We start from the raw sequence: 24809 nt of genomic DNA, 5'->3' as shown, positions 1-24809 counted from the left end.
GGTTGCACTAGCTAGCACTGCAGGGTTGGAAAGCTTGAATGTACCAGCAACTGAACAGTTACGAGAAGATACATGTAGGACTAGACATTTGATGATGTTGGAGTTGTTACTGCATCTATTTGTTGTTACAAGCAAGTTTCTGCCTTGTGACTGTGCCTACATACACACCTATGCCATCCAGTACCTAGTTACTGTGCTAGAATAAGTTAACTGCATAAAATGTTGTAAATGTAAACATGACGTATAACTATTATTCACGCAGTGCATGGGCTACTTTCATAGAATCAAAAGTTTATCATCCAGATCGAGTTTATACATAACTTTGTATACAACAAGCTATACAACTAGCTAGCTCTCTTGTTCTGTACACCAATGTTGAAATAGCAATTTCCCATGACCCAATGTTCACCCACTCTCTATTATGTGCAGACCATCCATTTGAACAGTCATGTGGCAAGAGGGATGACCAAATGACCTTTTAGAAGTAGCTAGCCTCATCATACAAAAAATTCATCTTCACTTAGCTAGTTATTTCTATGAACTAATGATGGACACAACTTAATGTATAGCTAGTAACTATATCAACAGTAGCTAGTAACTATATCAACAGTAGCTAGTCTATGACTTACTAAAGCGGCTAGTAACGGCCGGTGCTAGCTCACGCATTGTAGCTGACGTTGCCGATAGATACTTGGATACGCCGTGTCGTCAGTAGCTCAGTAGAATATGAATTTGAGAAATTAATTCAAGAAGGAATATATCTATTCGGCGGTATGAAATGTTCAACGAATTGGTTGACCCCACTTCAGAGAAAACCCACAGTTATGTTTGCCCACGTATTTGGGCATTATTACGCGGTCACATCCACATGCCAATGTGCTAATTGAAAGCATGCGTTTTCAAGCCATACAAATTTATTGTAGTACCTAGCTACGTGTGTAGAGCCTGCGTTGTGAACGTCGAGAGCTTCTATTACAGGTTGTAAATCATAGCTTAGTAAGACATTTAATATCACTTTATCGTTACCTGCATTAGCTACCACCACCCGCAACTGGTCACGATATGAACAACACTCTAGGCAGTAGAGATGAAGGAAAATTATTGCTCATTGTTGAAGCTGCAAACATCTTGGAAGGAAAGAGAACAAGACCCAATGAACCTGGTAAGAATAAGGCTATTACTGAAACATGTAATGAACCAACCGTCATGGTAAACAACACAAGTGAACATGGAAGTGACTCACAATATTAAACTGAAGCAGCTAGCATTGACCCATAACTAATGTATTCTTACCATGGAAATGCTGACCGAGTTTAGTAAACTAATTTGGTTGATGGTGTGGCCAAGTATAAGTTCCAAGAAATCAGAGCCGTGGATTGTTTGCATGCCAGAATTGCGGCTATAACCCCCCCATGATCAAGTGCAATATTCTCACAAGGTTTATGCCATTTGTCCCTGCCACTCTGTCGCAGGACTTAGTATTTTAGTCTCCACTCTATTTCCTAAGATTACTGCATTATGCAATTGCATTGTCAGACTACGTACCTGTGGCCATGCAGCCATATTTAATAGTTGAAGGTTGTATACTGTGCATCAATTCATATGACAGCACACTGGCTAGATTATCAATGACTAGACTACAATGATGTTTGTGACATTCTATTCTCTGAATAGCCACATCAGCTAGACAGGTAATGTGACTGTCCATAATTGACTTAGCATATATGCCTGTGTACATGTTTTGACTGAAATTTGTATACAATCAGAGTCAGTTCTGTATGATGTAGTAATTAACAGTATGGGCATTTTGAAATATCACACCCTTATTTATATTAGTTTGCATACAGGGCGTTATGGCTTATAAGTATCCCTTACACAGGGGTGCTTGTGCTGAAGTAATGAGCTTGGTTTGGGTAAAATTCTGGCCTGTAATGTTAAGCTAAAGCACATCAGCTAAATACCTACAATTCATGTAACTCTGATTAGATTTCTAGAGTACATGTACAACAGTATGGTCTATCCTTCTGTAATGTACTAAAGCTTACCTGTTGCACATGTGCTTATAAATAGAATAGACAAGTACTGCAATAATGACATCTGGGTCTGGAAGTGTAAAACAATGTAGGTATGCTGTTATACAAATATAAAGGAACTTGTTCATGTCTGTATCTGCATCTGTGTCCGTGTCTTTGTTGATGTCCATTCCCAACCATGTCCATCTTTTCCACCTACTTGCATATCTCATTATAAAGGAAACCCTATGATGTCAAAGGACTTACTATGACAACATTCTTTAAAATGACTATATAGTATATAGCTATACAAAAGAGCTAGGTCCAGAGTGATACAAGAGAGTGGCCAAGAGATACACTTTTTGTATATTAATATATCCCAACCCACAGAGGGTCTCTCAGCAACAAAGACTTCTCTACTAAGGATTCCACCCACCAACAGTAATTGGTATGAAGTTATACTGCTGTACATAACTGTATTATCAACAAATGTAAAGCCTTTATGTGAAATTCAATGCTGCTTTGTATAAAAGCCACATTCAAATAAGCGCCTGTCTTGATTATAAGGTGGAGGTTTCCAGCACTTTAGGAAATATATACCTGGTCTCAAATAGAGGCCCTGGCTATTAATTGATCTACTGTTAGCGGCTTTAATTCTTTTCCTTGCTGCTGCTCTCTCTTTGAACTTGTTAACATAAAGTTTAGAGCCATCTCAGAGATGAAGACGCTACAAATGATCATGTGAGTAGTACATGTGAGTGTGTATGCATGTAGAATATGTAGGCCTTTACTGTATTCAACACACTGTATAAAGGTGCGCTGTCTATGCTTACCATTACAATAATGCCTTCTACTACGACTCAGATTTGATTAAACGCCAGGTGTCACTCAGACCTATCCAAAATAAACGCTTGGTTTCAAATAAAGTCCCTATTCATTTATAGGCCTGGTAAAAAATTCTGAGAAGAAATAAAAGCCCAGGCTTTATACGAGGAAATACGGTAATTCTTTTGTACTACAGTACGCAAAAAAATTTTCCACTAGAGTAGGGACTGAAACCAGCTGGAATAGTACACGATATTAAATCACAGTAAAACAATAAGAAGTGTTATATCTCTACTGTGCTCAAGATACCATAACAGAAATGCACGGTAGGGATATGGCCCTTCTTAATGTTTTACTGTGACTTAATATCGTGCACTACCCCACGTATACTTTTTATCAATGTGCTATGGTCCCTACTCTAGTTGAAAATTCCAATTTTTCTTGTAAAATAGAGTTTTATGATTGGTGAACCCACACATACCGCATCAAAAGAAAGAAATGGTGCTGTGCACCTCAGCTATCATCTGAAAAATGAAGTATCCATTTTTCAGCTATGCCCAACCCGTTACACAGCATTACAAATCAAGAACTGCTCGAAAAGCACCTCAAGTAGCCACTATGAAAAATACAGACAATTTCCATTATGAAAGGAAGCTATCACATGCTACCACCAAATCGACATGTTTCGCTGTCATGGGACACAAAGGAGGACACTGGTAAGTCCATGAAGAATGCATTGTACGTACTGCGGTATGCCAAAAGGCATGTGTCTGGCTGAAGCGACGTCGAACAGTGGAAAAATCAAACCCATAGCCTTAGCTGTTATCAAGTTACGCTTGTCTGAAGGCGTCAGTCAGTCAGTCAGTCAGTCAGTAGAAAATTTCATTCAATAATTTTTTACAATTCTGTAGCAACTTGTTAAAAGCGTTTTGGCTTGATCTGAAGGCTTGTCTGGGCTTAGTTTTACCTAACCAACACTGCCTCATCGTCATCAGGGAAAATTGAGGCTGGTTTTTGGGTGATTTTTTTGTGGGCCATGCCTACTCCTTTGTGGTCCCTACTATACAGTACTATCGTACTGTAAAGCTAAAACTTTGCCAGAATCCACATGAGGTTATCTAAAAATGTAGCTAAATAATTCTAGCTATACCTCAGTATACAATGGAAAAGTTGCACTCATGAATTCATAAAATCTGGTCAAACTTGAGGCATCACGAATACTAAAATAGCTACATCTTTTGGATAAATCCAATTTTAATACCTATCCCTTCATTGTTGTGAGGAAAAAATGAGGCAGGTTTTTTGGTGATGTTTTCATGTACCATGCCCATGCCTTTGTGGTCCCTACTATAGAGTACTATCGTACTGTATGATAACTGTATGCACATGTGATTCAGTGCTTGTATGGTAGTTGATGGTGGCTGTCTTGAAATTCCTCATTTATTGTATAATTATGTAATGTGTGTTATTTGCAGGGATGGTAGTGTGGGTTTACCTTCAGTTTATGAACCATCATATGAAGCCACACAATATATTAATGCATTTTGTACGAAATAATAAACCTCTACTTATATTGTTTTAATGATAATTGAAATTCTTTACAGTATGGAGCAATTAGTGGTATGTACTCCCCCATCTATCAAGGCGTCATCTTTATTATTATTTTACCACTGTGACAATACCATTATAATAATTCCATCATGTACTGAGATGCCATAAGAGCTTGATTGTTAGTAGTAGATCGTAAATTTCATGATAATGACAGTGACAACTTCTAATTTTATTGATAGCTGCAATACCATTTTGGTGACAGTAATTAGGCAGATTTGTGATGAATTGAAAATGAGGATAAGAAAGTAGTGGAGGGTGTTGTGTAGTATAACAAAACCATTTGTAACTTACTGAATTCCCTAATGTTTACTTCCTACCTGTGATATATAGTATGTATCAGTTTCCAGTGGTGTTTGATTACATGCACTGTCTGTTGCATAATTACACTACTACAAGTTTCTCATTTGCTGCAACCCTTTCCCTAAAGTCAGAACTAAACTAAATAGCCTGCCAAATAATAATTAGTTCTGATATATTAGCTTCAATGTGATTATAAGAAAATACACCACATGGGGAAGTACTGATACCTATAGCATTACATGTGGTTTGTTCTTTGTAGGTACTAACTCATTGAATGGTTTTAGCGGCTTGAATCTGTTAAAAGGCAATAAGAAAAGAAAACTACACAAAGCCCAAGCTCCCACTACTGTAGAGTCATTGGAAGCGGATGTTTATGCTGTGGATATTAAGAGAGTAGAAAACCCATTTGTTAAAGGTGATGAAGATTCAGATGATGATGTTTCTGGTCACCTTCCTGAACTTGAGTTTCACAGTACCAAATCTGTTTCCCATGCTAAGATGGTACATAATGCCAAAGAAAAGAAAAGGTAGATGTAATTTGTGGTATACACTAAATGTGATTAAGTTGCTATTAGACGAAGAAGTTTAAAACAAGCACAACTGACACTTCACCAGGAGCTCCAACCCTACTCACACCAAAAGCCAGTTCTAAGAACTATCCTGTGTACTGCAATAGATGAGATAAAGGTTAGACCACAACACAGAATAGAAGTGGGAGAAATGATATTAGTGGTAACATGTTAAATTGACCACAGTAATTTTAATCTAAGTACAGCCATTTTTATATAAAGTTAATAAATTCTGTTTGTGTGTGTAGTGACGTCCCCATGTAGGATAGTCACCAGAAGACCTTGTTATTGTTAATGTGGTCTGGTAATGTTTATTTGCTGACTTTATTATTTGCAGTATGCATTACCCTCACTGTTGGCCGCTTCACTACAACTACTTAAAGAGCTGCACCATTATGACATACACTGTAATGTGTGGCTAATAACTCTACAGTGCATGGATATATCTCTTCATTGCCTACTCCGGTAGACACCAAATCTATATACTTTTTGAAACCTTGGTCAACTTTCATTTTCGGAATCTTTGCATGTTTTGTGCAATGGTGTAGCTAGACTATTTCCAAGCACTTTGCAAGCAAGCTATTCACCCATGCAGCACACATGCACATCTTCATATGGAGCATTTAAAACTTGTTATGCAGTGTCTATTATTTTACCTTCATTGACTGTATATTATAACCTTGCTCAATGCTAACTAGCTATTGGTCTTCTTAGTACATATGTGATCGGATCTGCAAAAACCCGACATAATCATGCAAGCCTAGTTTACAATGAATAAAATACTGGCATATTATGTAAAATTTTGAATACTTTATTCTTAGTATATACACCTGGATAGCATCTTATTTGCCTACTCAAGAGGCTTTGTTTCATTGCAGTGGACAAAAGGATACATAAGTTATGGGAATGTGTTTATGTCCAGTTGAAACGATCGATAATACACGATCAATCTTTCTTCACTGAATTCACCTTTGTATATAGTGAAGGAAGATGATACAAGGAGTGGCAGCAATTTATTCTCCTGGCCCGTTCATGGCAAACACAGTGGTGCAAATTTACTCTGTATGTTACTAACTTTGTGAGTTATGGCCATTTTAGTAAGCACCTGTAATTTGTTTTCCCTATACTTGTTGTACAAATCAATTTTCTGTGATTGCTATGTGTAGGAGTGTAACTCCAAAAGTTATTGGCATATGAAGCTGAAACTTTGCCAGAACATACACTTGGCTAGTAGATTATACAGAATTCAAAATAATGTGTGATTATGTCGGATTGTACAATACAGCAGTGTATTAAAACCTGACTAAGAAAAAACCACAAGCTACTTTTAGTTTTTCATCACATGATGACTTTGAATTGGAGTTGTCAGCCTACAAACTGAAAAAAGAAACAAAAGTTGATCTCCATACCATTTGAACTATCACTAAGCTGTATCCATCTCAACTAGACAGGTGCTCATGTCTTAGGCTGCCATCTGATTTGAGTTTTGACCATACTGCAACACATCTTAACACACTAATGGAGGTTCACTGCTAATTTTCTATCTTTCATGATGTTGTGCGAAGTTTATAATCACATGATCTCAGTTCTATTTACAGAGCCTGAAATAATGGTGGTCAGACATCTGCCATTTTCCGACCATTTCTGGCCAATGTCTGAACGCTTTTAGAAAGTTTAATTTTGTACAGTACTATATTGAGTATGTCCGACCACGTAACAGGATTTATCAGATCATTTCTGAAACATAATTTCAGGCCCTGTATTTATCACCTCCCATTAGTGGTACCGCAATCACTGTTGTGTTAGCTATTCTTGTACGATCGTAAATGCAACTGGTCATCAGTGGATTCGGCCTACGTCTTTAATTAGTCTGGTAGCTGATGGTAGCCTGACGTGTCCAGTCAGTGTCTGGGATTGCCCAGCTATGCCAAATAACCAAAGTGTTAGTTAAATGGTAGTCAGCAGCTCCCATACACTTACACTCTACAATAGGACCACTATCTATATTTGTTGCCACCTTTGAAACTAATGTCTTTTCCATCATGTAATGACATGGATGTGGCATTCTTTGTACTGTTTCAATTTCTCACAGCACAAACTCCAGTTTAAATTTGGAACAACAAGATACTACGTTCCAGAAATAAAATTACAAGCATTTTGGATAAAAATAAAAATAGTAGATACATGGCTTTTTATCTATGTATGGCTTCTTGCAGGGTTTCTGTGTATACAAATAGAAAGCTCATTTTATTTCAGTCTGAGCTACTTGGCCACAAAGTGTGGGAGCCAAAACTTTCTTTTCAAAATAGTGTGGAAGTTACGGCCCCCCATTTCCGATCCTCCTGTAACTTGTGTTCTAGCCTGTAGTTGTTATCAAACGAAATTTTACAGTCCAAAATTGAATAACAATGACATCTCAAACTGTGCAGCTTCAATGTTTTCCTGGGGGCATGCTCCCAGACTCCCTAAACTAAGCACTACCACTTTCACTTTTACTCTGACACCCCTGTATATTAGCTATAAAATTACCAATCCCAATACCGATACCAATATTTTTAGTAATGGGTTGCATCTGAACATAAAAGGCTTTAAATATGGACATTACAATAAATGTTAAAAATTATGATTAAAAAATGTTTGTAAAAATGTTTTTGTAGAAAGGAAAAAAATTTAGGTGTGATGAAAAGGTCTGTGCAAAGAAAGAAAATCAAACTGCTAGCTATTATTAAACAGCTAACATCTCAAGCATCATGCTTTAAAGTGCTACAAGACTAGCCATACAAAAGATCGACCAAGTTTAAGTGAAATATATGCTAAAAGTCAACTTTTACCGATTTCCCGATATATCGGTGCACCTCTACCAATAATAACATTGATTTCATAATGCTTACTAAGTGAAATGGTCTTCTGTAGCATGGAAATCATGTTTCACATGAGATTTGCACAAGAATTGGAATCCAAATATCAGCACATGTACATGGTGCACACCACAAAGAGAGTTAGTTAATCCATGAACACTCACGATGTTAGGCACATGAATGCATAACAACTTCATATTAATAAAATTTTTTGAAGTTTTATTAAGAGTGTGCGTCTAACAACCAGACTCTACAGTATATTTGTTAAAGCCTACTTTCTGGAGAAGACAGTTGTCATTGGCAATGATGCACTAATGTCACATGTGACACTAACACTACAAAGTTGAACTAGATACTAGCTGCCATTCTCTCACTTTTATTTGCATATTTGCTTTGCTCAGGGAACCTTTTAAAGATTCCGACAAGGTTTATGTTATTTAGAGCCCCAAGGTGAGGGCTACCTACGTACCAATTAAGGCCACATATAATTTGGCAAGTTGTGTTAACTGTGATAATATAATATTTATGAGTAATTTCCTTGAGGCTTAATGAGTTTGATATCATACAGTACAATAGTGCTGTACAGTAGTACTGTATATTAGGGATCATGGAGGTTTGGGTTTTTCTGGCCAAAAATATCACCCAAAAACCAGCTTCACAATACCATCCTTGCACCCTGGCAGTATTGGTTAGGTATAATAATCAAACCCAAAAGTGCCTTTAGTGCAACCCTAAATGCTTCCAATAGATAGCTACAAAATTAAATATATATATTTACTTGATTTTTCACATTCGACGTTGCTTCATCCCGAGACATGCCTTTTGGCATATCGCAGTACATAAAATACATGCAACGTGGACTTACCTTTATCCTCCTTTGTGTTCCATTTCTTTTTGCTGACAGCTCAAGGTGTCGATTCGTGGTAGTGCAATGCACGGCTTCCCTACATTTGTAAACAGGTATCATCTGTATTTTCCGTGGTGACTGGATTGATTACAGAGGCACTCTAATATACTGTTCTTCATTTTTAACGCTGTGTAATGGGTTGAAAATTGGTGAAAGCGAAGCGTAATGGCCACTTCACTTTTGAGTTAGTAATTGATAGCTGGGGTGCACGTTTAGATGAAAATATTAACTCCAGCACCATCCTTTCTTTTAATGTGGTAGGTGTGGGCTCACCAGTCATAATAATGTTTCAAACAAGTAAACAAACAAGTATAAGGAAAAATTTAGGAGTTTTAAGCTCGATTAGGGATCATAGCAAAATAAAGTAGGGAAACAAGGTGTAGTCACCTACACCTGCAGATATACTAGATGACATTTAATCCCTAATAAACATGACTGAATTAGGGATTAAATGTCATCTAGTATATCTGCAGGTGTAGGTGACTACACCTTGTTTCCCTACTTTTTTTTTCTATGATCCATAATCGAAACTTAAAATTCCTATTTCTTCCTTATACTGTACCTGTATAAGATAAACACTTATGGTAGAGTAACTAACTTGTGGCTTTACTGCTAACTGCTGTAGTTATTAACTTGTGATGTGGGAGTAAAACCTATTACTAGATTTATTGTGCTCTATAATAAAATAATTATGTCGTATGTATTATAATTATCAGTAGCCCAGACACAAAATAATAGTTAAGAGCTCCTGGTACAATTTAGTGTCAATAAACTTTTTACTATTTATAGAAACTAAAACGTACTGCTGAAGAAAATGAAAATTGTTTATCAGCATTGAAAGATGAAAGAAGTTTTCTTGCAGAGAAATTGAAATTCCTTAAATCATTGTAAGTCATTGGTGATGTGTAATTATTAAGTGTTAGAATGTAATACATGAAAATTATAATTCATGCAAAAACAGACAAGCTGTGATAAAAGGATTAAAAGTGTGGCCTTGGGGTGGTCAAGAAATGCTGGATGGGCTGCATTGATAAAAGTTGTAGTCACCACTTTTGATCTCCCGACTTAAACTTAGCAGATTTGTTTTAAAGGTATGCCATTTATCGCAGCTTTGTCAAGGCATGTACGTATACGGATTTAGCTTTGGGGCTTGCTTTATTCTTCTCTATAGACACAACACAATGATCACTAAGAAAGAATGTTACTGTTAAAATTATATTGTATCGTTGGTTTGATGATATGTGTTAAGTTTTATAACACTATCCTAACCACCCTTCTCCCTCCTCCCCCATCACTTTTAGACTTCCAATACAACACACATAGAATTTCTAAAAAATTGACAACTTCCACACACTCTGGTAACTATTTAGACTATATGTGGTCCACTGAACAAAAACCCTTGCATAATTCTGTTATATATCATTTTGAAATACATTGGGTAAAAGACGAGTGCTACAGAAACAATTTACACATGTATAGCTTGTATACCAATAGACTTGCCCCTTCATGAAGTATGAATGTCTTTGTTTCAGTTCTGTATCATGTAGCAAACATGAGTTATATGGTTATATGTGTTTGTTTACATTGTGGTAAGATGTGTGACCAGATTTGTAAGAATCCCACATGTTAGTGCAAGCCTTTAAGTGCTCAAAACATTTATGGATTTTTTTCAATTTTGTAAATAATTTACCCATTGCGTTTATTACATTCTACTGTGTAAGATTAGCTGTTATCCCCTTCCTTTATCATGAGTTTCTTGTTTCATGATGAAGGAAGGGGATAACAGCAAAAACCTTGGTAGCATTGTGATCCCCAAAGCAAAAGGAGCTTAAGGGTGCTCTGTACAGTTTGCTTATATGGCTTCCCATGAAAATTATTTTGTTCTATAACATACAAATGGTTTTAGCAAATGTTCTGTACTTTTTTACTGGATATAAGCTATCACTAGTACACAGTTTAGTCCAAACCCAACTGCTAAATTTGCTTTAGAACATGAGTTACAGGTTTTCCCTTTATAGTAGAACTAGTCCTACAGTTTACGCACAAGAGCCTTGATACTTTTATGATACACCATGCTAAACAGCACAAACCATTGTGCATTTTTATTTTTGTTTTTTAGCTTCTCAATCATCACATATTTATCTTTCGGGTTGACACTCCCAGAAATCCTTTTCTTTACATCCATGTTATTCATCATCTAAACTTGCTATTTCAAAATGGCAAACACTCGTCTTTGGCAAAATTACTAAAGTAACTTGTGTGAAAATTTCATGTCTATTGGATTAAAAATGATTAAGTAGTTCTAATTTAAGTGAGAGGGTGTAGAATAGCAAGATGCGTGCACTTGTTGCTATGGGATACCTAATTTACAGGTACTAAAATACGTCAACATGTCACAGACTAATTAAGTCACCATAATATTCATGGAGAACCTGATATGGTGTAAACAGGGGCATAGCTACACCCGGGTCTGCCCGGGAACAGGCCCGGGTAATCACTGCTGGTGCCCGGGCTGCGAGCATAGCAAACTGCGGTGCCAGCACTGGTGCGCCCCAGCTGAAACGAACTAAAATACATACATGCTCTTTTTGCGCATCTGTGACACTTTTGAGTAGTTGCAATCATCAAAGATCGCCTATTCTGAAGATTCCTTTGTCAATTAAGTAAAGTCCTATATAATGCACAGCATCACGTGATTACATTTTGAAATTTGAGTGGTTGCGGATTGAGCACATGCGATTTTGGTGAACTTTCTTAGTTGAAAACAGTACTTGATGTAATGGTAGACCGATGAAAAACTGACAAAAGTCGTGGCTACCGTCGTCTTCCAGGTCATGGTGGGAAGAGCTGTGGCCATGTCATCGTTGAGGATTCTGGAAGCAAGACTAAAATCTCGGCTAAAATATTAGTGTTGGACATATAAAATACTTGGATATATGAAGTACGCCTAAAGAAAAGTTGTATCACAAGTACGGAAAAGTGCAGAAGTTGTTACTGGATTAAGTCAGTTGCTTCTATAATATTCATGCAGTAACTTAGCTGCATAAACAGCAGTGTGGTAGTAAGCTAGGTACACGTACGCACTTTTAAACAATTTTTCAAAAGCAAATGTGTAATAAAGAGTCCACAAAGATGGGTTCACATTTTTACTAAGTAGCTTGCATGGGTACTTAGTGCCCTGGCAACCTTGAAGGCTAGCTATGCCCCTGGATGTAAATGGAATCTCAGTAGAGGACTGCATTTGTAAGTTACAGCTGTATTTGCCTGTAGTTTATTTTCCATATTGTCACTATACAAATCGATTTTTCTGTTGTTGCCACTTTGTAGTGCTGTATCTTCAAAATGTCATGGTTTCCAGAGCTGAAAGTTTAGTTGACCATTCTGCTGGTTATCTAGATAAAGAAACTATAATATAATTTGAAAAATACACTTAACAACACTTATCTTAAGGTTACGGTAAACCGGAAATAGGTAAAATACCGCATGCCATACTTTAGGTAATACCTCACCTTTGCTAATCAGCACACATCTTTACTTACTGGCCCATTACAGTCCATAGACTAGTCTAATAGGTTGGGAGATTTGAAGCCGCTGGTGTTAATTGTTCAAGAGTTATAGTGTGGTTTGTGAAGGGCTTCGAAGCATTACTACACGTCAAATCGCTGGGAAACTATTACCATTTTTGCCAAGATGATTAGTGAAAACCAGCCAGCAGACACATGGGCAGGGACAGAAAGCCATTAAGAAAGGCTTGCTGTAGCAATCCGAAAACAGTTATTTAATTTTCAAAGTTTCACACAAATCCTTCCTGTATCGCTAAGAAAATGCAATTAAATGCACTTTTTTGGTATCTGTCCCTGTGCCCACTACTACTGAACTGTTCTAAGTCACAACAACTAGCCTATCTAGTAGTATACTGTAGAAAACTGACGTGTAGTAATAGTATACTTTAGTGAAATGCCACAAATAATTAGTGATATCATTCAAGCGCCATGCGCTAACAGAACTGACAGTGTATCAAAGATATAAGCACCCAACAAGCTTTCTTTCACTAAGCTGATGTTTGCTACAAGCTTTACAGGACTAATTACAATGCTAACCTTGATCATGCCATACTACAATTAAACCATTACCAAATATATTAACAAGCTTTTATCAACTCATTTACACAACATTTACGCTTTCCTAGTGGTAAATAGCACTAAAAAACCAAACACAAAATCTAGCCTTGGCGCAATCGCCATTTAAATTTTATGGATTATTATGCAATGTGGTACAGGTAATGAAATTTTTGCAGTGCACACTTTGGCTTCCCTTGGCTTCGACTTTACCGTAACCTTAATGCACTGTGGGGTTCTTGCAGATCCAAACCTTATCATTGCCATTTCTAAGCTTGAACAGATCTCTTGCTTGAAAGCATGGGTGGATATAGAATGTACCTTAATCAGTTCTCCAGTTCATGGTAAACACAAGGAAGTAAGTCCCAACTCCATAGCCTGTTGCATTTATTACTTATGATTGATTAAATGAGCACCTGCAATTATATGTAGTAGTCACTGTACATTGCTCTTTCTATTCTCTATCACAACACCAAGAGTATTCACTAGATAAGGCTGAAACTTCAACTCCCCATAGGGTTTTCCCTCTAGACAACGAGGAATCATAAAAGTTTGAGAAATTCAGATTTTCACTCAGCAGGTCACATAGAAAAAAGCACTCCTATGATAATGAATCTGAATGCAGACTAGGGCTGGGACGAAGCTTCAAATGCTTCGTGGGTTTGAAGGTAAAGTAAACTTCAAATTATAAAAGTACCCTTCGAAGCTTTGTAATGCACTCATAGTCTACGAAAGAATTACAAATATATGTTGTTATCTTTATTGCAGCTGCTTATTCCTCTTGCGTACCATAGCACCAGGGGCGTAGCCAGACTTTTGGTGATGCCAGGGCCTAGCTGTAAGCTAAAAAAGTTAAGTGGAATGTTCTTGGGGGAAGTCCTGGGTGCTTCCCCCTAGATCACGTCTGAACGAAAACGATGCATATGCACAAAATGTTCCCTTAGGCAGTAACATTAAAAGATGCTGTTTCTGCATCTAGCTAGCTAAAACCTACACACTGCTGTTTGTGCAGCTTATAGAAACTATAAACCTATTGTAGCTAATACTAACTTAATCTTCACTTCCAAACCGTGATAGCCAACTTCAAATTTTCTAGCACATGGGAATCCTCCACACTCCGAGTTGGCAATACTTACTCCCGGGTATACATTATTCTCGGTCGGCCCTCCTGTTGATGGTCAGTAACTTTAGACTTCGCTTGTACTCCCATGTATTCGAGACATCACGTACCCGCAACATGTGACAAATAAACAAACCATTCATCAGATAAATATACATCAACTATTCACAGTTTGTGCTCACTTGACACATGTATAACACAATCACTCAAGTTTATCGCAGCTGCTGCCTTGCAATATGTCTGCCTCAACCAATCCACACTCGTTCGCCATTTCCACCATGCATCACATGGGCTACTGATCATGTGATGCAATAGATCTCAATGATCTGTTCAGCATTAATGCAATGCGACGCTCAATAGTATAGAGGAGCGCTAGTGTGCAAGTAGCTACCGGACAGCTCCAGGGATGTAAGATTTGATGTGATTTTTTAGTTTTAAAAGATTCTGCCTCTGAAAGGGGGGGTTCGTCCGACCCTACCACCCCCCCACCACGCTGCTTCTCTGAGTACTGAGACTGGTTTATCTCATTCTGCATGACTGCTCTATTAGAGTATCTCGAATTATTGATGCCCGGGCCTGGGCCCGGGTGACCCGGGTTCTAGCTACGCCCCTGCATAGCACATTGATAAAAGTACTGAAACAAGTTGGAGTAGTGCACGATATTAAATCACAGTAAAACAATAAGAAGTGTTATATCCCTACTGTGCATTTCCGTTATGTTATCTTGAGCACAGTAGGGATATAACACTTCTTATTGTTTTACTGTGATTTAATATCATGCACTACTCCAGCTTGTTTCAGTACTTTTTATCAATGTGCTATGGTTCCTGTTCTAGTTGAAAATTTGAAAATTCCAAATATTTTTGTGTACTTGTTTGTTAACTTTTTTTGTAAATAATATTATTATGGCTGGTAAACCCACGCATACCGCAAAACAAATGGTGCCGCGTGCCCCAGCTATATCAATTATTGTTGGAAAAGTGAAGTATCCATTACGCTTCGTTGTCAGCTATGTTAGCTCTGTTACACAGCATTACGAATCAAAAACTGTTTGAAAAGCACCCCTGCAATCCATGCATACCGCATCAAAGGAAAGAAATGGGCACATCCCATTATTGTCTGAAAAACAAAGTATTCATTACGTTTCATTGTCAGCTATGTTCAACCTGTTACACAGCTGTACGAATCAAGAACTGTTTGAAAAGCACCTCTGCAATCAAAGTAGTCACTATGAAAAATACAGACGATTTCTGTTACGAAGGGAAGCCATCATGTGCTACTACTGAATCAACACTTTTCGCTGTCAGCAAAGATGAATGGGACATAAAGAAAGACACTAGTAAGTCCATGAAGAATGCATTGTATGTACTTGCGGTGTGCCAAAAAGGCACCTCTCGGGCCGAAGCAATGTCGAACAGTGAAAAAATCAAGCCCGCAGCCTTAGAGTTACACTTGTCTGAAGGCATCAGTCAGTCAGTCAGTTACTCAGTCAGCAGAAAATTCTGTTTAATATATATATGTATATATTTAAAACTATGTAGCAACTTGTTGAAAGCATTTCGGGTCAATCTGAAGACTTGCCTGGGCTTAGTTTTACCTAGCCAATACCGCCTCATTGTCATCAGGGAAAACTGAGGCTGGTTTTTGGGTGATATTTTATCATGGGCCACACCCACTCCTTTGTGGTCTCTATGATACACAACATCAGAGGTACAAACTTTTCAAATATTAATACTGTCTACCTGCATATATATATACACATGTTGTCCATCAGCTATTGATGTTGGTTTTATACTCACTATTTTGCCTTTGTATCACCTGCTTTGTCACAGAGACAACTTTCCAAAGGACAAAGAAGAGTACAGTAATGATGATAACAATGATAGTCACAAATGTGGTGATAGTACTGGACAACAATCAGTGAAGTGTGAATGTTTATTAGATGATGAAGAAAGTGATTATACCCAGAACAGTCCTAGTGAGAAATATATTGAGCAAAACCAATTGGAAGATTGTGAGCAGATGGTGGTGGAGGATAATCAAGGAAACAAAGGTAAATGCTCCATAAAGTATCTCACAATGCTATTATAGAACTTTTGCGTGTACAGCACAAACAGAAACTGTACTTTTGAGGTTTAAATTGTACTTTATTGCCCACCAACTGTACTTACGAAATTTAACAAAGTACAGTTATGACAATAATTAAAACAAAGGCATCAACGGTTTGTTGTCAACAATGCTCAGGACAGCTGAATGTAACCAACATAATCAGTAATCAGTAGCTTTGTTCACAGAAAGCCACTGAAAATATATAAAATAAATAAATGTGCTACTATATCCAGTAAGGCTTGTGTGAGTTATGACAATTTTTATAAGTGGTGTGAAAAGAAAACTTAATGGAAAATGAAGAAGGCACCTCAAAGACATCTGGACCAATTTAGCACCCCAAGGGATATTCCACAGAAAAAAAGGGGCTATTTTTGTTTAGAGGTACGATTGTGTGAATGCACTTTTTTTGGGTTCTGTAAAATAGACACTTGTCTGTCATGCTCCAGATGTGTTGACTTTTCTTGGCTGCATGACACTATCGTATATCATGACATATCATATAGTACAATAGTACTGTGTAGTGGAAACCATGAAGGTTTGCATCTTCCCATAAAAAATATTGAACAACAAGTGCTATGTTACCTCTAAAAACCAGCTGCCCAGTAAACACTATTCCTTGGCTTAATCAACTCAATAAATAATACACAACGTATTCTTACTTATTGTCCCTTTGTTTTGTAACAGTACATTAAATTGGACATATTTTGTAATTCACCAATTATGTCATAATTCATCAATTATGTTGCTATACATCACTAAGGAAGTGTAACTCATTGCACCCAGAAGTATCTTGTCAACTGTGTCTATCGTATTTTCATACACAAATTCTAGACAAAGCTTCATGGCTGCTCTTAATTTTTATTTGCGTACAAAGGGAACATGCCCCTTTCAACTCAAAAGGTTACACCATTCCTGGTAGTTTACATGGCTTTTATGTTGTTTTCAATCGTTCTAAGCCTATTACAGCACATACAGTGGAACCACTCTATTACGGACATTTTGGGACCCAGAATTTTTGGCCATTTTTTGCTGTAATATAGAGGTTTTCCCCTTTCAAAGGTACAAAATGTATTAACCAGACCTGTTGGGACCAAAAATTTTGTCCTTATTATGGAGGTTTTTTCTATTGTGTCCTTAATTCGGGGAGTTTGTTAAGAGAGGTTCCACTGTAGTAGGGGTGGGTGTGTGATATCAGGATTTTGGTTTCGATACAATATTGATCGATAATCAGTAAAATATCTTGATATTGAATAATTAATTAAATTGTGTGGGTGGATTAATTGCGTGGGCAGCCGACATTTATTACTATGCTTTAAATACAACAGATTTACTAAAACCCTTACATAGCACTACTAACAAGCCTAGGAAACTGGTAGATGAGCTTTTAAAATGGCTAAATTGCACAAAACTGACCTTCATTTCTAGCGTTATCAAATATTTCTCGATATACCGATTAATCTATAATCGAAATCAGAATTCGCAATATCGAATTCGATACGATAATGATATCGAAAAATTATCACAATATTGAAAAATTATTGCGATACGATAATTTTTCGATATATTGCATACCTCTAGCACATAAGCCCCTACTAAACTTTTTCACATGGTTTCAGTGACTAGCCACACCCCCTTCAAGTAAACATGATAAAAACAGAAAACTAACCTTCAATACAGTATGCAGTATGTAAATGAAACCAGATTCACAATATCTTTCAGCACTTCGGCAGTGTACAATTAAGTCCAAAGTGCAATTCTGTGCAACCAGAAATGCTTCCAACAAATTGCTACAAAATTATTAAGTGAAATTTCACTTACTACATAATTAACTGTTTAATTTCTTCAGACAGTATACAGGTAAAAAAGGAATGAAACAAGGAAGGTCTCCTGCACCTGTAGATATATGAGTTTAATCCCTACTTCCTGTATATGGTACCGCTCAAATGCAATGTCGTCTCATGAGAGTGCAAGTGATTAAAAAACTTGCTAATTAAAGGGTGTGGCACCCATTTTGTTCTCGAGCATTCATCCTGTTTCGTTTGGGATGAATACTAGTGAGGAAAACAATGCCATACCCTTTAATTAGTGAGATTGTAATCACTCACACTCTTGCATGACAATGTTGCGTTTGAACGGTAGTATAACTGAATTAGGTATTAAATGTCCACTTGTATATCTGCAGTCAAAGGCGACCTTCTTTATTTTTTCCTGTGATCCCTAATCAAGGTCTGTGATCCCTAATCAAGGTTAAAATTTCTAATTTTTCTTTGTACTTTTTTGCACTTAATTATACCTACTGCATTAAGAAAGAATGGCACCAGATTAGTTGTTTTCATCCAAACATGTGCTCCACTTACCAATTAATAAAACAATGAAGTAGTCATTACACTCTGTTTTCAGCTACATTTGTATGTTCAGCCTGTTACACAGCATTACAGTTGATCAATACACCTCTGCAATCAATACAACCACTACGGAAAATACGGATGATTACTGTTACAAACATAGGGAAGCCATCATGTGTGCCTACCGCAAATTTGAACCCCAAGCTGTCAGGTAAAAGATATGGGAAGGACAAAGGTGCATGCATTTGTGCGTACTGCAGTGTACCAAAAGTCACCTGTTGGGCTGAAGGGACATTAATTTTTAGCAGTGGAAATATCAAACCCATAACTTAACCATTATTGAGTTATGCTTGTCTGAAGGCATCACAGTCAGTTAGTCAGAAAATTCCACTGAATAAAACATAATTTTGTAGCAATGTATTAGAAGCATTTAGGGTTGTACTGAAGACACTTTTGGACTTGCTAGCCAATACTGCCAAGGGACCATGAAGGTATTATGAGGCTGGTTATGGGGGTGATGTTTTTGGCCAGAAAAGCCCAAACCTTCATGATCCCTTATATTCAGTATTATCATACTGTATGATAGGGGGCACATTTTGTTATACAATTATAGTGTAATATATCAAGTAGGGATTCAGTTATAAAAAGTAGTTAAACAAGATATATGATATAGTGTCATACGGTACTGCCTAAGTGTAACGTCGCACGCATGCAATTACACGCAATTTAAAACTCGCTAGAAAGTGAGCGTGGCACCTTTTTCGATTGCGAGTCTTCATCCCTTGAATCAACGGATGAAGACTTGCAATCGAAACAGGTGCCATGCCAACTTTTTTAATTGTGCGTAATTGCACGCGTGCGAGCAAGTGTGATGTTATACTTGAGCTGTGCCGTACATCTGGTACCATTCTTTCCTTTGATGAAGTGTTATAAAATATATTATGTTACAGAATAGTACCACCGTTGTCTCGCGAGAGTGCAATCTTGCTAGTTAAAGGGCGTGGCACCCATTTCGCTCACGAGTATTCATCCAGTTTCGTTTGGGATGAATACTTGTGAGGGAAATGATCATGAGTGCCACGCCTTTTAATTAACAAGTTTTTAAATTGATTGCACTCTTGCGAGACGACGTTGCATTTGAGCGGTACATACCGTGAGTTAACAAACAAGTATAAAGGAAACTTTGGAATTTTACAAGCTAGTAGGGATCATTACAATAAACAGTACTTAACCCTTTGGCCCTGAAATTAATAAAAAGTGTTTCATTTAATGTGAACGTCACTATAGTGGCTCTCGCTACACTCATGTGTTCAAAGGCTAATATCTCGAAAATGGAATATCCTATGAGTAAACAGTTTGGACCACATTACTCTGTGGTTAACAACACGGCCATTTTTGTAAGCAAGTTTCATTTTAAGAAGCGAAGCTATTATAGTGGTGTTTGGGGCCAATGGGTTAATTAAGCAAGGGATCATCATCTGAAGTATAAATTTATTCTCTATGTTAACCACGGTAGCTTATTTGGAGTAAAGTAAAATTTCTACTGACAAACAAACTACCTGACTGACTCAGTCTGATTATCTAATATCTTTAGACATGCATAACTCAATAATGGCTAGGCTTAATTCCTTCGCTATTCAACATTGCATGAGCCCAAGATGTGCCTTTTTCCACTGGTAGTGGCTATAATGCATAGGGCTTACCTTTGTGTCCCATTTCCTTTGCTTACATCACAAGGTGTAAGTGTCTGACATTAATTCGTTCATAGCACATAATGGCTTTTTGTGTTGCCTGTCCGATCGCATAAAACAGTAATTTTACATAGTGCCTCCAACATTCAAAGTATAAGTAGATTGATTCATAGTAGGATAGCTCCACATATTTTTCTCCATGAGTAGTGCTTGATATCATACAGTATGGTATTAGGTATCATAGTTTTAGACTATGCGTACATTATGACTGGAACAATTTCAGGAATAATTAGTGGTAACAAACCAGGAATAATTCTGGAATAATGGGGTGACTTTATTTGGAATTCATGTATTTTTGATAAAGGCACATCCTTCAACAATGCTTAGCAAGAAAAAGATCAATATACTCTAATAGAGCAGTCAGTTACCTTAATATAATGAGACACACAGATGTTGAGTGACTACTCTATTAGAGTATCTTGATCTTAAGGTAGTGTTTTTATGCTTGCAATTAACTATATTTTCAGCTGCTGGCTGAGCTGCAGAAGAAAATGCACATAACTTGTATTATTATCCAGGAAGGTAAATTGTCAGAAAGTAGAGATAACCAATAATCAGCTTGCTGATCAGATGGGTTGCCGATATGGAAATTTCTGCCATATTGGTAATCGGCACAAACACTCTATGAACTGATATATAGTTTGCATGGCAAATACCATTATTTGCATTGTAGTTGTAAAAAGCCTTCTTGCTCAGTACAAACCAATAGAAATCCCTTATTTCTATGCTATATAGCACAAAGCTACGAGAAGCCATATGAGTACATGCAAGCATGGTTGTTATTGCTAATGTTCTTACCCAGATCTTCTGAATACAGTGTAGCTGTTACACTAAGAATATAGAATTGCACCATAGGATGAACCTATAGTCTTTGTGGGAGCATTAATTATATTTTTTTTGTGGTTCCTAATTGTCTGGGTAGTGTATTTGAGGCCACACCTTGTTAAAATTTCTGGTTTACTAAAATTATTTTTGTAAAAGTGTGTTTGTGTGTGTGTGTGTGTTTACCTATCTATCTACCTATCTATCTATGTGTCTGTCTATGTTTGTCCGTACGTACCCACGTGAACAAAATCATTAATGGTAAAAGCAGCTTGCACATAAAAGTAAAAGCGAAAATGAAGTCTGTATAAACTTCAGAACAGGTGAACTTTGCTCTGAAGTGGTTTCTTTCCGGCGGTCTGAAATACAGGTGTGACAACTCTTCTGAGGCTTTGTGAATTACCTTCCCTTCGGGTTCTACAGGTGTTTAACAACTGTAAAACAATGGTGCACGTCTTGTAGAGTATCAGGAATAGCCTATCTTTTCAAGTTGGAAAGGGGGAATATCTCCTACGTACATGAACGAAAATGAAGAGCAGCTTTGAGGTTTTGTTGAGAGAATTCATGATAGTTTAACTATAAACAGTTAAGAAGATACTTCTGTTCATAATATGTTGTTTAAAGCGGTTTGTTTAACAAGTGTTTCCTTAGAAATGCAAAGCAATGTAATTGAAGAATTACAAAAATTTCATACGCAATTGATTAATTGTGACCGGATTTCATATAACCTGGCTTCCACAGACTCAAAACCAAACTTACCAGAAATGGATTGCACTATCATATTCCACTCTGTATTTCCTCAGGACTGGCAGGTCTGGTTTCTGCAGCAGCTTTCTTCCGACCCTGTCAAAACCACAAGTAGAAGATTGGCACCATTAAATGGCCATGGCTTTGTTGTAATGGTGTGTAGTTAGCTGGGATTTCACAGAGAGCTCGCCAATAGTGTTCTCAATCAATTTGGAGTGATTTAAGGGCCATAGAGGGCCCAAACTTGGCCTCTGGATTCCATTTGTCTTCTTGCTCCATTTTATACTCCTATATTAAGCCCACCCTCTACCCCCCACCCACTGCCCCTATTACTACCACCTGTGATATTATTACCTGTTCAAAAAAAGCTGCCCAAAACAGGGCATATTTTGGGTATCAGAAATTTATACATCCACACAGTGATAGCTAGTAAATAGATGAATAATTGGTGCAATTTTGTTTGTACCGCTGGGAAGTTACTACACAATGATTACTTAAAATCGCCATATCTCCTAATGAAGCTTTGTGCATTGAAGCCGGGTTTTGTCAAATCCAGCCACAATTGTGAGTTGCATGTACCTGGTTTTTAGAAGTAGCACAACATCAACTTGTTTTCAGTACTAAAGATGCAGTAGCTACACCTGTACATATACATAGTACTATTTGATTTACATTTTACAAATATCGGATCAGTATAATCGGTATCTCTCTATTAACCCAATAATGGCCACTGCTGCCATATGGCGGCATGGCATCTTAACTCACTCACAGAATAAACTTTAGCCTCACTATAACTTGTAAAATGCATTTCATAGCAAGATGTGCTAGTACTGAAATGGACATGCTCATAGAGGTCCCGTTTCTGGGATAACTGGATCCTTCCCGGATTAGTGTGCATTTGTGATGTAATAGCGTAAAGTGTAACCTTCTATAATCGGCAAATTAAATCATTCCTTGAGTTGAAAACTGGTAGTTAATAAGAAAGAAAGTGTTATACATCGATGGAGACAGGTAAAGTCATTAGTCGGCTGCTTTATCCCAGACATGGCATGGTGAACATGAGTGCAGATACGCATGCACAACAGCAAAAATTAGACAAATCACAAATAAACCAGCTGTGGAATGGATTGCACTGTAAGTACACTGTATAGAATAGTTTTTTGGAGTGCAATGTACCTTGTAAATAGTTAGTTGGGCTTCTGTTGCTTGTTTGGGCTGCTTTTTACCAAAGTTTAGATTTTGTTGTTTGATAACTTTGTTGTAGTTATTGTTATTTAGACTCTTTTTGGGTGGGTAATAAATCTCATATACTCCACGCCTTCAGGCACATGCTCAAAACTAGGTTTATCCAATCAGTATGCATTTTTCATGTGCAGTGATGTAACGAAGGTGCTTAATTTTGTTGTGTGAGCATGCATAGTTGCCATGGCGTTAGTATTATAGTAAGGAAACCAGCCGCTTTTGCCAAGCCTACAGCAGAAACAGCCGTGGATGAGGTAAGTAATCTGAGTGTAATGTGAAATAGAGTCTAAAGCAGTTATACGGGCACAATGTGGAGTCTATGAAATTTATAAACCCTCAGGCCCTTAGTGGCGTCCTCGCTTCGCTCGTGCACTACAGCCCAGGCCTTCGGGTTTATAAATTTCATAGACTCCACATTGTGCCTGTATAACTATTATGTAAACAAAAACAAAATAACCTCCTTAGTTTATAGTGAGTATTTAGATGTATGGTTACTACTGTAAGTAGTTCTGTGTATTTATGATGCAATTCGGCAATTCGGCCAGTGAGAATTTGGCTATAGATGGGTTATTAATCAGATATCGGTACAATTGAAATATTCTTGTCGGTACATCTCTACTGGAAAGAATAATAGGTAATTTAAAAGGTATATATAATATATACTTAGGATTAACTCTGTCACAGAAAAATATTGACCAGAAACCATGCAGCCTCACATGGTGCCTTGGCAGTATTGGTTAGGTATAACCAAGCCCAAAAGTGCCTTCAGTATGACATGAAATGCTTTCAATAGGTTGCTACAACCTTGTTTAATTGTTTAGTGGAGTTTTCTATTGCTTGCTTGCCTGCCTGTCCACTCAACTACCAACCCACCCACCTTTATAAGTGTAACTCAATAATGGTTATAGTCACTGTTACAGGTCAATTCAGCCTGATAGGTAGGTAGGCGCCTTATGGCATACCAAGTGCATGCATCATGGACTTACCTTTCATCTCATTTGTGTCCTATTTCTCTTTGCTGACAGCGCAAGGTATCTATTCACAATAGTATGTGATGATTTCCCTACATTTGTAACAGGAATTGTCCATGTTTTCCATAGTAACTGGACTGATTGCAGAGGACCTTCTCATACTGTTCCTTGTTTATAAACATAATTTACCACTGTAAATAAGGTTAATAGACAAGGAAGCCTCGGATATAGTTGGTATTGAATCAAAGTTAATAGAACTGGAATCCACTATTGTTAATACTCAACATCATTGCATGTACACACAGCGATCACACGATCTCTACTTGTGGCAGAAGAGGCGCTATTTGGAATTGCTCATACTGAATTCAGATTAAAGCTGCCGCAAACATGCCAAGAGCTGTCAGCTGTGGATAAGCCTGGATGGCTGCAGGGACCTCTCGAGAGTGGCTATCATGGTTTGGTGGCCGTGGTCCCATGAGTAACATCGAAAATTGGTCAGACA

General features: G+C 37.4%; 1 protein-coding gene across 2 annotated transcripts in view; it reads left to right on the top strand.

Moving 5' to 3' along the window:
* The first annotated feature begins 857 nt into the window (after positions 1–857).
* The window catches only part of LOC136266946 (uncharacterized), a 71274-nt gene continuing 47322 nt past the window's right edge, over positions 858–24809 (top strand). The window contains exons 1-6 of one of the 2 annotated variants that reach the window (XM_066061988.1): positions 858–978; positions 1036–1162; positions 5008–5275; positions 5324–5435; positions 9872–9969; positions 16153–16373. In XM_066061988.1, coding sequence (XP_065918060.1) covers positions 1063–1162; positions 5008–5275; positions 5324–5435; positions 9872–9969; positions 16153–16373 — 799 coding nt within the window. In that variant the 5' untranslated portion in view covers positions 858–978; positions 1036–1062. The remainder of the gene's footprint in view (positions 979–1035; positions 1163–5007; positions 5276–5323; positions 5436–9871; positions 9970–16152; positions 16374–24809) is intronic. The other variant, XM_066061987.1, reaches the window with a different exon arrangement.

Source organism: Dysidea avara, chromosome 9 (genome assembly GCF_963678975.1).
Source record: "Dysidea avara chromosome 9, odDysAvar1.4, whole genome shotgun sequence".
In the NCBI taxonomy this organism is placed as follows: Eukaryota; Metazoa; Porifera; class Demospongiae; order Dictyoceratida; family Dysideidae; genus Dysidea; species Dysidea avara.
The sequence above is the reverse complement of the archived record's forward strand: the minus strand, read 5'-3'. Positions and strand labels throughout refer to the sequence as shown.